We start from the raw sequence: 15,321 nt of genomic DNA, 5'->3' as shown, positions 1-15,321 counted from the left end.
AAGAAAGACACAATCCAGTTCTCCAGATTTCTGCAGCACAGGCAATTCAAACCATTGCTGCAGCACTTACCGGTTATAAATAGTAAAAGAAGATCATATTTTTTGCTGTATAAAGAAGATCAGATTTATTACCGTATATGCACCTTGGTTGCATTACAGCAATAAATTGTGAGGGTTCAATCGGGATAGAATTATTTTTTTATAAATCCACAGCTGGATTTAATAATGAGTTTCTACATCTGCCTGAAGTTCAGCTTTAATTATAGGTCCAGTTTTATAAAGTAGTTTTAAACCTAATATTTCCGTGCTGTCAGAGTAAGAATGCCCTCAGTCACCCAACTTCCGTACCTGGAAATGCTGTTCCATGACCTGGATTTTGCCTTGCTCCGGACATTTCCTCAATGCTTTGTCAGTATACTGCAGCAAGATTTCAACTATCTGAAATGAGATAGAAAGCCAAAATTGGGGGTGTTTTTGAGAAAAATGACAGACAAAACTGCACTATGGGTAATAATCCTAAACCTGAAACATGAACAGAACATGTACAAGATTATTCAAAGCTGTTGATAACATGATGATAACGTGTAAAGTGCAGTGACTCAGAAAAGAATAAGATTGCAGTTCACTGCAGCCAGTTCATTGAAGCATATGCTCTGGGTTACTGCACATTATTTAACCGTTTTAACATAAAGCTGGCTATACACTGCTCTATTTTTTTCGTTCAACCCACGGGCTTAACAAAAAAAAAAATAGAGCAGATTCCTCCATCTCCGCTGGGGATCCCCACAGTTTCTTTGGTATTCTGAAAGCAGCTGATGGCCACTGTCAGAATACCCGATTAGGGCAGGCAGCTCATTGGCCGCCGCCTCTGTTTCTACGAAGATTTTCTAACCGGCTCCTTCAATTAGCTGATTGAGGGATGCTGGTCGAAAAAGGGTGCTGACAGCGGTACCCACTGTGCAAATTTCGTCCAATTCCTCAAGAACCGTCCGAAATTTGCACAGTGTATGGCCACCGTAACTCATTATTATACAGGATTTATATAGCACCAACAGTCTGCACAGCCATTTACAAAATAAAGGGTGAGGGTAAAGTTACAGTAAAATTTAATACAGGAGAGTTCTACTTGTCAGAGCTTACAATCTATTAGGAGAGGAAAGTGATACAAAAAAGGTATTAATTGCGAGGGATGAGCTGATGGAGAAGTACAGTTATTAAATTAACCTCTTGCCGTCCGCCCGTAGTAAAAAAACGGACGGACGGCACTGCTGCATCTGCGGGTTGCCGTCTCCAGACGGCAATTTTTTTTCTGCTCGCGCGCGCACCCTAGCGGGCACTAAATTCATTTCAGTACAGCGCTGCATGACGGAATAAATGTCAGTTAAAGTACCGCAGCGCTGAATACTGAAAAATGGCCTGGATGGGAAGGGGGTTTAACACCGCGGATGTCAACTGGTTAAAGGGTTATTAAACCCTCACGTTTTTGTGCATATATCTAATGCTAGCAAGAAGTAGATATATGCAAAAACTTTGGAAAAAAACCCTTTTCAAACAGGTTTAAACTTACCTGTGTCTTCGCCGCGCGCTCCCGTCCGAACATCTGAAGAGTCTCGGGCGGCCGCAAAGCATCTTGGTGCGGGCGTATGTGCAGTTCAGATGTTGGGCCGGGAGACGAGGAGAGACACAAGGTAAGTCTATGGAGCAGCGTGCACCCGCACAGATACCGTGGGACATGAGAGAAGAGGAAGGCAGAGGAGTCAGCGCTGGATCGGAAACCCGCACCAGCGCTGGAGGGACAGCTGAAAAGGACAATAAAGAAGATGATCGGATTAAGAAACATAATTTAAGGTAAGTCCTTACATTAGCATTGTGGGGTGGGGGGCCTTTGACTTTAATGTCACTTTAAGGTGGGATAGGTTTCCTTGAACAGAGGTGGACAGAGTAGGAGAAATGCGACAGATAAAGAAGTATAAAGTATAGGCACCTAGGAGGTGTCGGCATATACCCGCAACAGTTTGCAGTCCCCGACACTATGCTTGAAGACCCTGGGCATTCTGATTGGGCATAGCTCCGGCACTTCCTGGTAATGTCAAAATTTGCCAACCCAAACCTGACTCATGCACATGCCTATTAGCCAATGAGGTAGCCAACCATAATGGTGGACCACTAGAATTGTGTGGGAGGTGGAAGTAGAGGAAAAGCTTTGACTCTACAAGGAAGTGACAGATCCTTTTCACTTTAGCTCACAAAACCAGCCTCATAAACCTTTATAGGTAACTACCCCACATAAAAGCTAATCCTATTAGGAAAAATGGTGACAATTAGCTTTTGAAAAATATAATTCATGCTGACGAAGGCAGTGAACTGGATCCGCAGACAATAATTAAACTCCTATTCCTCACAGGCTTTGAAACAGCACTAATGTACATGGGAGAATAGGACTGTCGATTTTTTAAGGCAGAACATCCACAACTGCAGCACACACATAGCCTTTAGCAAGTGATCAATCCTAGTAGTATCCTTCAATCCTAGTACTATTTTTCAGATTCTTGTCTCTGATACTTAGTGCTGTTTTACTGATTCTCCTTGCAGTCCCTTTACGGATGCCTTCATATATAATTTATTGTTCAATGCATATTTATTCTTTTCTGACACCTTTGCTCTCTATACAAACTGTTCTTCATGTATTCAATTGTCAGTACCAACAGCTATTTGTCAAAGAACAATTCCAGGTAATAGGCGACAACCCTTGAGTGCACAGTTCGTGCTCTATGACAAAACTGCAGCTGTGTTGAAGTCAAACATTCCACACAATTTACCTTAATCTAAATTCTCTGTATTTCACTGCAGCCACAGCACACAGAGCTACATGTTCAGAGGGGAAGGGGGGCTGCTTCCTAAAGCCTGTGCTGTGTAACTTCCTCTCACTTTGCTTTTTAGATCAGTATTCATCTTCAAAATTACCAGTCTGGTTTGACTCAGATTGTAAGAAATGCTTTCAGACTAACACTTCATCAGACTTTGTCTATTGTCAGCGACATCAAAGAATCTGTGGTCGGTGTGTTTGGGAATACCACGCTTGCATTTCAAATGGTATGTAAAGCAGGTTCCAAAACCATCAACAAAAGACATTGGGGTAAACTGGTTCAATATGACAGTGCCTGTGTAAAAACTGAAGAATTGTGCAGCTGTCCCCTATACGTGTTCACGGCTTAGGTTTCAAGTTTGCCTGACGTGTACCATTTGTGTCAAACTAAGTGCACCTGTCCTTCTTGCAACCCCCACCACCCCAATGTGCTCAACTAGCGCATCCTCCCCAGATGGATACTTACCTCACAATCGTGTCTATGGCTTCCAGTGCCTGTTTACAGTCCAAAAGCAGACATTTAGTGTGCTGAACAAGCCTGCACAGTAGCTTCACATTGGGTTCTATCGGACTGTCTGCCAAGGTAGTAACCGTTCAGGAGATGGCCCCTATAGATTGGTATTTAGTGGTTTTCTTGTAAACCTCAATCCCACATCCACTGCTTTATGTGGACTGAATTTTAGAGATTTCTTTTATAGATCCATTTTTTTATACAGCCGTTTTCTTTCTCATCTTTTTGCTCACCAAGGTGGTGCCGACATTTAAACTTGCTAAATGTATGTGGTCTATAAAGTGACTATTACTGAAGGAGTCATTTCATACTCTTATGCTCTTTTGTTATCTCGTTTTCTATTTAAGCATCCTCTTTTGTGCAGGCAGGGATGGGCTTCGGATCTTGGACAATTGTTGGATGAGGAGTGGGATGCAGCTCTGACAGCTGTTTGTAGGGTCTCCGTATGTGCCTCACACCGTCTAACTCAACTTTTTATACTCGACGGGGTGTATCATAACCCTGAATTCCTCCATAAGATTGGTATTCGGGAGGATGACAAGTGCCCTAAATGTGGCCTGGCACTGGGCTCTCTGATCCATTTGCTGTAGTGGTGTCCTAATCTGGTAAGCTATTGGAAGGTAGTCCTTTGGGTCATTAAGTTGGTGTTTGCTACTTCCATTCCTGCTACACCGTTAACTTGTGTTCTCGGAGTAGCCGAGTTTCTGGATACGGACCCCTTCACCTCCACAGCGGTGGTTTTAACTGGTATTTTTTAACTAGTTGCTATTTGCTTCTAGACGTACCTTAGTTTTAAAATGGTTTCCGCCTCCCTGCCTGCACTAGGAGACTGGTGTGTTAAGTTGGATCGTATAATTTCCTTTGAAAGGCTAACTTATCAGCATAGAGGAATGGAAGCTAAATATCATTTGATTTAGGAAAGATGGCTTCAACGTAGACCTTCATCAGATGTCGCTATGGTTGGAATGCCCCATTAGGTCCCCCTTTGTCTTTCTAGCCCTGTAATTTACACTGTGTTCTCTGCCATGACTTCCTAAATGAGTTTGTTGGATGTTTTCAGGTCGGCTATGCTTACCTGCTTTGCTTAGTCCTCACTGGTCCTATATACAGTATTGTTAAGTCTGCACCAACTCTGTATTATGTAGTCTTTTTTTCTTTCTATGTTACTTGTTCTAGGTTTTCAATATGTTAAAAACTTTTTCAATAAAAAATGATCTGATTAAGAAAAAAAAAACAACATGATGGGATCTTTACAAAAAGGCCATTTGACTATGGGTTTTGAATCAATAGGCATGTCTTCCAGGTGCATCATGTAATGATGTTGTGGATTACCAGCACTCCATACAGTGTTACGACCTTCAAAAATGGTGGTGCTCTCAGTGATGACATGGATGGCGCCATGTAAAACTCCAAAGTTTTCCAAAGGAAAGTCACAGCAGGCACAAAGTAAGAACATAAATCCTGATTCTATTTATTAAGGTATCGTCACATTCGTCACAAGAACCCAATATTTCGGGGCCACGTAGTATCCCTTCTTCAGGATGACATAGTGACTACATGGCCCTGAAGATACCTTTATAAACAAAACCAGGATTTATGTTCTTACGGCACGAGTGCTGGTGACTTTCCTTTCAATACTTCCAACTGCGTCACACATTTGTCTGACCAGAAAAGGTAATTTGACAGGGCTGATCCACTTATGCAGACTTTGTAACTCGGTTAAAGTAGAACTCAAGCATCATTTACATCTAATCGAATAGCATAATATAACTGCAATGGCATGTTTGTTCTTAACATTTTACAAATGTGGAAAGATTTTTTTTTTAAAAAGGACCTTCATTTGGCATACCACAGCGGAAAAAAAACTGTAGAAGGAACAGTAACAGTTCTACTTCAAGGAACAGAAACTTTCCTTCTGGCTTTAGGTCAGCCATGAATAATTAATGTGGGCACAGACAAAATAATTTTAAGTATTGAATCTAGGATATCAGGTAATCTGCAGAGTACCAGCCTCTCCCACACACCTGCCTGGGATATCAACTTCAGAGATCCCTCCACCCCTACTCTCCAGCAATAACTGAAAAACGAGAAGTTTCAGCTTTGAGTGGATAGACCATTTAAAGAGATTCATGATGCCTCTGATTATACGAGATGTAGTTTCCTGCCCAGCACGCTTCCTGTTTTAGCACCACGAGACCAAATCTCACCTTATCAGCAACAACACTCTTCCTTTTCTTTGGGTCCCCTGAAAGACCTGCAGAAAGAGCGGCACATGACAAACGGATAATCCTATATAAACTGCAGAGTACACTATAACACACAGCCACAAATCACAAAGTTTAGTGCTACCAAAAATGGTTACATTTTTTTTATACATACATACCAATGATGTGCAATATGTGTATCTGTTATCTTTCTTTCAGCTTTTGAGAAAATTAAACATCTTCTATTATCAGATTAATCTAACTTACCCACAACAGCTTTGGCCTTGCCTTCATGAAATGACCATGCTAAAGCCAGGGCTTCATTGTAACAGTCCTGTTTCAGCAGGTGATCAATTCTCTGTAGGAAGAATAAAAATATAGTTTGGTGGGCTGCATAAACAGGAAATAAATGTATAACTGTTTGTAAGTTTAAAATGAATTCTAAAATTGCACAAATAATAAAAGTTTTTTGGGGTCAGTGATTCAAAGTACTGAAGTCATTGTTTAGTGTAATGACCAGGTAACTAGTGTTTTCAGAATTACCTTAGTAATGGCAGTCTCATCACAGGTTTCCTTGAAAGGGAAGATATCACAACCAAAAGATATGGATATCCAGAGATTCACCAATCAAATAAAGTAACATGTTTCACTGAGTCTGCCAATATTCATATTAGTGTTACAATAAAATACAAAATCTACTCTTATTGGAGCCATGTTGAATAATTTTGTACAGCATCCAGACTCAAAACAGTGTTGGGAGCTTCTATACAACTGCAGTTTTTGCTTCTATGGTATACATGCACAAAAAATAATTATATAACAAGGTATCTAACTATGCTGTACAACTGTAGGCTTAAAACAAGTGATCACAAATCAGTATTATTCTTTGGAAAGAGTAAATAGGAAGTCAGTCATAGAACATAAATTATTCTACAGTCACAAAAAAAAAATCATCTTTGTGATTCCTATTAAAATTCTTTTATACTAAAGTGACACTAAACTCAGGATTTAACCCCTAAAAATGCATTCAAGTACCTATTCATCTCTGAATTCATGCTGACACAGTTCTTCCTTCTGGAGAGTGGCTACTTTTGTTCCCCATGGCCCATGTGTGTGTGTGTTGTAAAGTAGCCACCGTTCCAAGCTTGTTTCCATGATGGATTACAAGCTCACATTTACTAATTTGTATCAAGATAGAGGTCCATCAGGGCGGCGAGTTTGGAACCATCTACAGCTGAGTGATGCAGAAATAAGGTACAGAATTGTTAATAGTTAGGGTACTTGAATGTGTGAGTTTAGTGTCACTAGAAGATATTTAGTCGTCTTCTGTTTAACTTGAAGGTCTTGATGAGATGAGACTTAAGATTTGCAATAAAAAAAGAAAGAGGCTGATTGGTTGATGTGCACAGCTGCTCCAGATTTTGTCTGCTCCAGTTTTGATAAATTCCCCACAATGCGTTTACTAAATCACTTAAAGGATTAGTTAACCTTTTAAAAAACAAAAAGCCAATGCAGTCGAGAGCACCAGCAGGTACCAACAAACTAAGCAGCTTTTAAAAATCTTCAGTAGTGTATCTGCCATACCTGTAGGCCATTTGCACCCCCACCAAAGCCTGCCAGAAAAACTCCCAATATTCTGCAAAGCCCTGCTCTGTTCTGATACCGAGATGAGGCAGATGTTGGACGCCCCCTCCCAAGCAACATAGTAGTCAGCGCCACTTTTGTTCAGAGCCTTGCACATGTGCACTGCGCTCTCTCCCGTCACAGCAGCTGAGCTCAGCCACAGCATCAGCAGAGGGAGTGCACTTTGCATGTGCGGGGCTGTGAACAAGGATGTCATTCCCTCCTGGGGATACATTACTAAAGATGTTTTAAAAGCTACTTAGTTTATTGGTACCTACTGGGGCTCTTGACTGTAAAGTCTATTTAAAAAAAATATATAAAAAGTGAACTTACCCTTTAAAGCCCAACTCGCATATGGACGGACACTTTGACAGTATGTTTTGTTTATACTTAGCTTTTTCAGAGGTCTTCTGGCTGGTTATGTGATGTGCTGGGTCCTCTTCTTCTTTGCCTCCACTTCGGGCACCCTGGGCAGTCCCCTAAAGATGCAGAGATTGCCACTGACATAATTCCTTCAGTGCCACTCTCTGCATCAAAACAGTGTAAATGAAGGGTGCTGTGGCGACATCCCCCATGGGGTCCCGTTATACCCTGTACTAACAGTAACAGCCCTCAATCTTCTGTGTTGTATAGGACTTGGCATCAACCTGGAGGACCAAGCACATTTCCTGGCAAGACTGAAGTACTGCAAGAGACAGCTCCAGGTTGAAAGTTAGCATTCCAGCCAGAGTTACATTTTTATACACAGGTTTTGAAGCCATTTAAATGAGAATTACTTAAATCAGGGCTTTAAAGTAAACTTGCTGTGAGAAAACATGGAGGCCATCACTGCTGAAAATGTCAGTTGCTTGGCTGTTATAGAACAAGTAGGCAAACAGGAATGTCTGACTTCCTTGATCTGCATACTTGTTCTGGGCCAATGAAGCAGGCAGTGCTGCATCCAGTGGGTCAGCATAAAAGCCATGCGTAAGTCACATTTTCAGAGGGAATTCAGCAAGGAAAGCATTCATGTGTTTCTCATAAGCGATTTACTTTAAATCTTCAATTAAAGAGGAATACCAGTGGGAAAAGAAAAAGCTTTGTTTACTAGTAAAAACGACTTACTTACCTAAACCCTCGCTCCTGCATGCTCCCTTTACACTATGCAACGAGGTCCTGCAGCCTCTTCTCTAAGCGCAGGCACTCTAAAGACATCAAGTACAAGGCAGGGCCAACAGGCCTGCATTGACATGAGGACACAGAGAGACCACCCACAACCCAGAGCGTAAGGGAGAAAAGGAATGCACCAGGTGCTGGGGGATCAAGGAATGGGGTAAAAAGTCCTTTCTAGGGGTACCCTAGGCATAAACAAGCATTTAACCCTTGCAGTGCGGGGAGAGCCCCACTGCAAGGGATGATTGTCCTTTTGCCCCGGAGTTCAGCTTTAAAACAAATCAGTATAAGTTCACCTTACTAAGGGCGGTGTGAAGAAGTAATAAAACACATTAGGGGGAATTTATCAAAACTGGAGCAGACAAAATGTGGAGCGGCTGTGCATGGCAACCAATCAGCATCCACCTTATATTTTCAAAGCTTAACTGAACAAACTGGAGAAGCAGTTTAGATAAATCCCCCTAATTGAGTGGGATTCAGAAAACAAGCATAGGCTAAAGCCAGATCAATGCCTGCTCTAAGCATGTCGTTTTCTGATGTGGGCTCTTCTAAAGTGTATATTATTTAGCACACTCAGATGTGTAGTTTTACTGCAAAGATTTAGAAAAATGTATTGCAGTTCGAAAATCATATCAACTGCCTGATTTTCAGCTTGTATAGCTTTATGATTGTATGCCTATATGTGCACAAGTTTTAACAAAGACAACGCAAATGCTAGGCAAACATTACATTTAAATCGTACACTGCAGTAATAAGGTATTATGAGAAACCTGAGATTGTTCTGCAAACAGGAAATGTGTGAGATGACAGTGTTCCTTACCTCCCGCCAGTTCCTGAGCATCATTGCATGGACTGACTATGAAGACAGAAAGAGAGACACGATAAGCATGGGACAGGGTCCAAAGTAGGAAGTTAGAGACCTACAGACAGAATGAGTGATAGGAACAAAAAAATGAGGGGGCGGAAGTGTCACGTCTTAAACAAATAGCAAGGCAGAGCACAAAGAGTAAATACAGCTTAACCCATTGACTGTGCTACTAAGTACACACATTAGACTCCTCAGTGTCATACCCATCAATATAGAGACTGTACATTTCACACAAAGGAGAGTTAGGAAGACAGTAACAACTGTTTGCACTTTCATATCTGAACTAAAAAAAATGACAACTGTAATACGATTGTTTGCGAATAGTGAAATCTCTAACATTTCCCATCCTGCTTTTTTACACAATGGCCCCAATACTGTACCTTAGTTCCAAGGTAGAATATTTGCCCTCCATAACTGCTGATTGACTGATAGCAAGCTTTCTCTCCTACTAAAGCCTGCAAATGCAAACATACAACAAAAAAGTTACACAGGCAATCAGATTAAAAAAAAAAGCCTGCAAATGCAAACATACAACAACAAAAAAGTTACACAGGCAATCAGATAAAAAAAAAAAAGATACAAGTCCATGGAGTTCAACCAAAGACATTAAATCATAACCTGCACTCCAAGCAAGGTCCACTTATTTAGTGTGAACCCCCTCTGCCGTGCTAAAATGCTGCATTAAACACCTGTAAGGAAAAAAAGTTAGATAACATACTTACCTTTCCCCTGGTGTCTGTTGCAGGGGGTGAAGGCACCATCCTATTCCAAATTTCATGAGAAGACACTTTTGTACAGTGCAGGATTGCTTTCTATTAAGATTTGGTCCTCTCAACAATCCCCAGGAACGTGCTGGCAGTGGAAGGATGATGATCTCACCCTCGCCTAAGCACTGCGAAAGGTGGGGGAAAGCCAAGTATAATATCAAACTTTTTACCCCCACAGGTGTTTTTAGCAAGGGGGATACACTAAATAGGAAGACCTTGCTATTCAAGTGCAAGTTCTAATATATTAAAACTTTACAAAATCTATATCCTCAAGACTCTAAACCTGTAGTTCATCCACAGGAGACCAAAGAAACCCCTGGAATGCATGGTGTAATTTGCTCCAACAAAAGGGAAAAAATATTTTACGCAATCTACTGAGTTGGCTAGAACTTGCTCTGTAGAGGTTTATTACACTTTCACCACTCTTAGTGCAAAGAAGTTTTTCCGTATGCAAATGTTAAACCATTGTTCCTCCAGACACAACAAAAAATGTAAATAACACACATTAGTAATAATGGATAAAAGTGTTATGGAACTTTAGATTTAATTCCTCTCATATCTCACTTTTTTTTTGGTGTTTGTGTTTTGATTTCCAAATGGGGCTGCACAAAAAAATATTTGCTAAAGCTGGCTATGGATATTTGAGAGCTGTTGGATGCTCAGGCATTTAGGATGTGCCTTGGCCTATGGGTTTATAAACATGCACATTCTACTTAGATGAGCAAGCATATTTACATCAAACACCTCTTGCGCAGCTTAGTATGGGGAAAAGAACATAACCAAAAGCTATTCCCTAAAATATCTATCATCAGGATTAGGTGACTGCCTCATGTGCATGAAAATACTAAAGTAGCCCATAAGATGACAGTTGCAGAGTTTGACTAAGAGACAATCTTGAAGGTTTGAGTGGCCGGCAGACACACCCAAGATGACAACTTTCAGGGGAAGCATTCATTGTTCAGGTTAGGGAATCAGGAGTGGAGGTTGTGGTATCTGTACAACCTCTTAAGCTGTACTGTTTTATTATTATTCATCTTTTATATCCTTGCTGAAAATGTTCTAGCTGAAATAATTGCCTGAAGGTATTTATGCCATGTCCCTTCTTTCATGGTTGAGACAAGGCTGAAGACTTGCTGTTGGAATTGGCCTTCATTGGGACTCCTGGGCAGCATACTGGTTCAAAGGCAGACGTGTCACCCTTTCCATTAAAGGCGTTTTCTAGTAGAGATTATTAGCCTTGATTTAGCTGGGAATGAAGAAACATGGCAGAGCTCTTTAAAGTAAACTAGTGAATTTTAATGTAGGGCAAAGCAGTAGGTTCACGTCATCCCAGTACCATGCTTTTCGTTTGCTGGGAATGAAGGAGAGTTAGCCATGTGCAAACTTAAAGTTACAGGTTGGAGCTTTTACAGTGCTGAGAACTCTCCAGCCACCCTCATGTCATGGACTACGGGTAACCTGAGCTACCAATGAGCAAACAAGCTCTGTAACATAGGAGGAAGGGGGTACTGGGAATTTTCTTTGCTCCCAGTAGAGCAACAGAGTTTGAAAAAGGAAGTTTGGGTCACTATTAAGCTGAACCCCTAAAATATAACCTTTTGTTTTGCCCTGAGTGCCTCAGTAAATCATATTTCTACATAGAGCTGTACAGCAGGTAAAAGCACCTGAATCTATCAATCTCCTGCTTAGCTGGCAGAGGGAGCGGCAGCATTGTCTATCAGGTTTGGTTGCAATGCCCAATGCTGAAAATATCACAATGAGAGCTTCTGGAGAGGTGATCTCATTAGTGTGCTGCTGCTCCTTCACTGTCTAGTCACAGGGTGGGGTGGGTTCTAGACTAGGCTGTAGTGCTTAAGTACAGACTAGTCTACTGTAAAGGAACCTTAAAATATGAAATATGGCAGGAGTTTCAGGATCACCGACCCTTGGTAAGCTAATCAGTTCACACATACATATTACAACTCGTAATGTGTGTTTAACTGCTTGCCTAGGTTCAGCTTTTTACAAAAAAGAACAAGAAATTTAATGTGGAATAATGTATTTATAAAATAAATTGGAGAAATATCAAGAACATGTTTTCCAGCCTGTATCATGTCTATACATGCATAAATAGTACTGTAATTCCATTGTAAGTCTATAATCATGTTTTTGTATCCTGTGTTTGAGAACAGTAATTCATATTTTCCTCTTACAGTGTCAATTTATAAAGGCCTCTTAACCTTTCTTTCTCTACACAGCTTAGTCCTACTTCTATAGGTATAAATCAGAATGGCAAAAATAAAATCTATAACTCTAAAGTGTTTGCAAAATTGCACAGGCAATTTTAGAACTAGCATCTATTTACCTACAGATAAACTCCTGCACACCGTCCATAACTGGCCAGCACATCAACTGGAACTGGAATGGCGTATATGATTTGCAAATGCAGCAACATTTAATATGTGGGATTCACAGCTAGATATTGAAAGATTGCATATGTGATACAGTTTCTGATACTGGTAGGTACAAATGACAATGCAAAATGTTTTATGGGCTTGGGTAGATGGGAAAATGCATCTAATGCATTGCATTGGTCCTCATACAGCTTTCAGGCAGCCTTTGAAATCTGAACAAATATGATCTGGGAAGCTTTTTATACGATGGAATGGATTTTCTATGAATAGCCCCACATCTCCTTTCTCTTCTGGCCAGCACAGACATATCAGGTTTTTAACTTTGCTCATCAACACTAAAATATCAGTGCTATAATGAATTGACTTGGCATGGGTTTAGTCCCTCATTGACCACTATATTCCATCCTACTATTCTGATTTAAAATATTTTTTCAATCATTTTAAAAATCTAAAGATAACCATACATGTAAGGCTGCATTCACACAGCGCATGGATATGCATTCTGGGATTCCTGTGGCAAGAACCTATAGAGAGATGTGTCCAGGGATAATCATCTATCCAAAACTGCATGTAAAAGTACCATGTATGATTAAATGCAGACTGCTGCTGACAGATGAGGTCGCTGTCACCCTGCCATTAACTTGAATGGGTACAGCCTGAACAAGCACACCTAGGATTCCTGCAGCATGAATTCGGAGGTTCTTGCAGCAGGGATCTCAAAGCGCACATACAAGTCCGTATGAATGCAGCCTAATCTGACAATCAAAATTGTATTTAGATGTACTAAAAACAATGAAATGCAAGCCTATACTTAAACTTAAACCTATTCAATGTATATCCGATTAGACAGGTCTTTGTACCATATAATTGTTAGAAGAGCTTTAGAAGCGTGTACAATCAGAATGTAATGTATGGGATTTAGCCAATTTATAATATTAAGGCAATCTTAGTGATTTGGTTTTTAAAAAAAAATGACAAATAATAATGTATTTCTTACAGATACATTATGTACCTCTGAACATTATCAACGAACAAAGATATCACATTTAACTTACTGTATTAGCCAGGTACAATACTTGGTAAATTTAGGCGAGATTTTACATTAATTCAAAAGGGATGGATAAACTAATGTCAGTGTGCCAAATACAGTATTTGGAGCATGAAACCTGCTTTTTTGAAGGGTTTGAAAAGGATGCCACTAGTGCACAAATTTAACAAAATTAAAGAATGTAAACAAAAGCCCCAAAAATCTCTTAATCTGTGCAATATAAATAATGGTTCAGAAAATTAGTTATTATTTGGGACAATAGATGTGTGCAATACTTCACCAAGAGGATGATAGCTCAAGACAGATAGACATTCTGCTGTGTACCCAATAAATTATATGAGCTGCAACATAATAGTTTGATTTGCATTTCTCAACAACCCCAATCTTATGTTTTCTGGCCTCAAATTATTGAGTTAAAAGATCCAGTTTGGTTTGGGGGAGAGAAGGAGGTAGCTTTTTTATTCAGGGATATGCTTCCTAGCTGGTTAAAGTATTACCCACTGCCTGTGATCACCTACTGATAAAATGAGAGTAAAAGAAGAACAATTCATATTAATTGTTCAGTAGATTGCATGTTTGTGAGTGGCTGTGCAAAAGGTAAATTACAACATTACTATATATCACATCAAATATGCAGATACTATTGCTTCATATGTGCTAAAAAGAAAGAAAAAAAAGAATACAGCTTTTTTTAATTCTTTAATTATAATGATGGCTGTCTTACCCAAAACTGTAACAAACACTGGGGGATTTCAACAGTGCACCGGTTTTCTAAAAATATCTTACCAAAGCCTGGCTCACATTGCCCCCGGTGGCCAAAGATTTGAAGTGGCTGCTGTTGTACACAAGCTGGAAATCAGAAATCTCCAGAGTCTCCAGCTCTTCCTGTGTCTGCCTGTCAATAACATGGAGTTTCTCGGCACTGTCCAGGAGAGCCACTGTGCGCGCATTAATCCACTGCAACCCAGAAAAAGAGTTTTACACTTACAAAAGTGTCCATATAAAATCAGACCTATAAATTATATTACTCTTCATGGAATACAATATGTAACAATCAAAAATATCTACACACTGCTTTATTTCTAAAATGTTTCTAAATAGTGTGTGAAAACCAAAAGCAGTTGAGGGCCCATTCATACCAACAAGCCATCAATACTGCTGGTATGCACTGACAGGCATAGTACTGATGTGCAGATTTTAGCACATTATACTGTTTACTTATTTTTTTAGTTCTATCGGCACAGTGTGGTGCGATGCGGTTGTATCATGCAGCAAGACGGTGCTAAAAAAAGGTACAGCATGCAGAACCGCAATGTGGTGGTATAAACTGTGCCCATTTAAGAGCCCATTCACACCAGGGGGGTTGCGGATCAGCGCGGTTACCCCCCTGATCTCAAAAGGGAGGTTTTGGGAGTTTTTAATTGTGTTTCAGCGTGGTTCCATTGAAAGCTGTATGGGAACCGCATTGATCAGTGCAGGGAGTAGTTTGAGTGGGGGGCGGTGCTGATCGTGCGGTCACATGAACGGTCCCCATAGCAATGTATTAAATCGTTCATGTGTGCAAATCAATGCGGCCGAACCCCCCCCATGTGAACGGGTTCTACAACAAGGTAAATTGCCTTATGGGGCTGAACTGGAAAAAACTGCTAGCAAAGTCCCAATGCTTCTAGTGTGAATGGGCCCTAACAGGTAACAACTGTTAAAAATCCATACATATATGACAATGTAGTACTTACTGTGAAGTTGATAAGATCATAGTGCAAGTGAAGCTGTTTCTGCTTGTTTATATGAATTGCTCCAGATTCATCTCTCTTCACCTGTAGATAGCATTTGTATTATTAAGCCAGTCATTTCCTGAAAACTCAATAGGACAGTTTCACACATTGCCC

The 15,321-nt window shown here is 40.3% G+C and overlaps 1 protein-coding gene across 1 annotated transcript in view; it reads right to left on the bottom strand.

The window, feature by feature from the left end:
• VPS8 (VPS8, CORVET complex subunit) overlaps positions 1–15,321 on the bottom strand; it is a 172,788-nt gene that overhangs the window by 122,143 nt on the left and 35,324 nt on the right. The window contains exons 14-20 of the mRNA XM_018565944.1: positions 15,169–15,249; positions 14,219–14,389; positions 9,605–9,679; positions 9,177–9,212; positions 5,849–5,939; positions 5,585–5,631; positions 349–438 (exon numbers count right to left, since the gene is read on the bottom strand). Of these exons, the coding sequence (XP_018421446.1) occupies positions 349–438; positions 5,585–5,631; positions 5,849–5,939; positions 9,177–9,212; positions 9,605–9,679; positions 14,219–14,389; positions 15,169–15,249 (591 nt within the window). The remainder of the gene's footprint in view (positions 1–348; positions 439–5,584; positions 5,632–5,848; positions 5,940–9,176; positions 9,213–9,604; positions 9,680–14,218; positions 14,390–15,168; positions 15,250–15,321) is intronic.

This window comes from Nanorana parkeri, unplaced genomic scaffold (assembly GCF_000935625.1).
Source record: "Nanorana parkeri isolate BGI_ZX_2015 unplaced genomic scaffold, ASM93562v1 scaffold901, whole genome shotgun sequence".
Taxonomy (NCBI): Eukaryota; Metazoa; Chordata; class Amphibia; order Anura; family Dicroglossidae; genus Nanorana; species Nanorana parkeri.
This window is presented reverse-complemented; position numbering and strand designations above follow the sequence as displayed.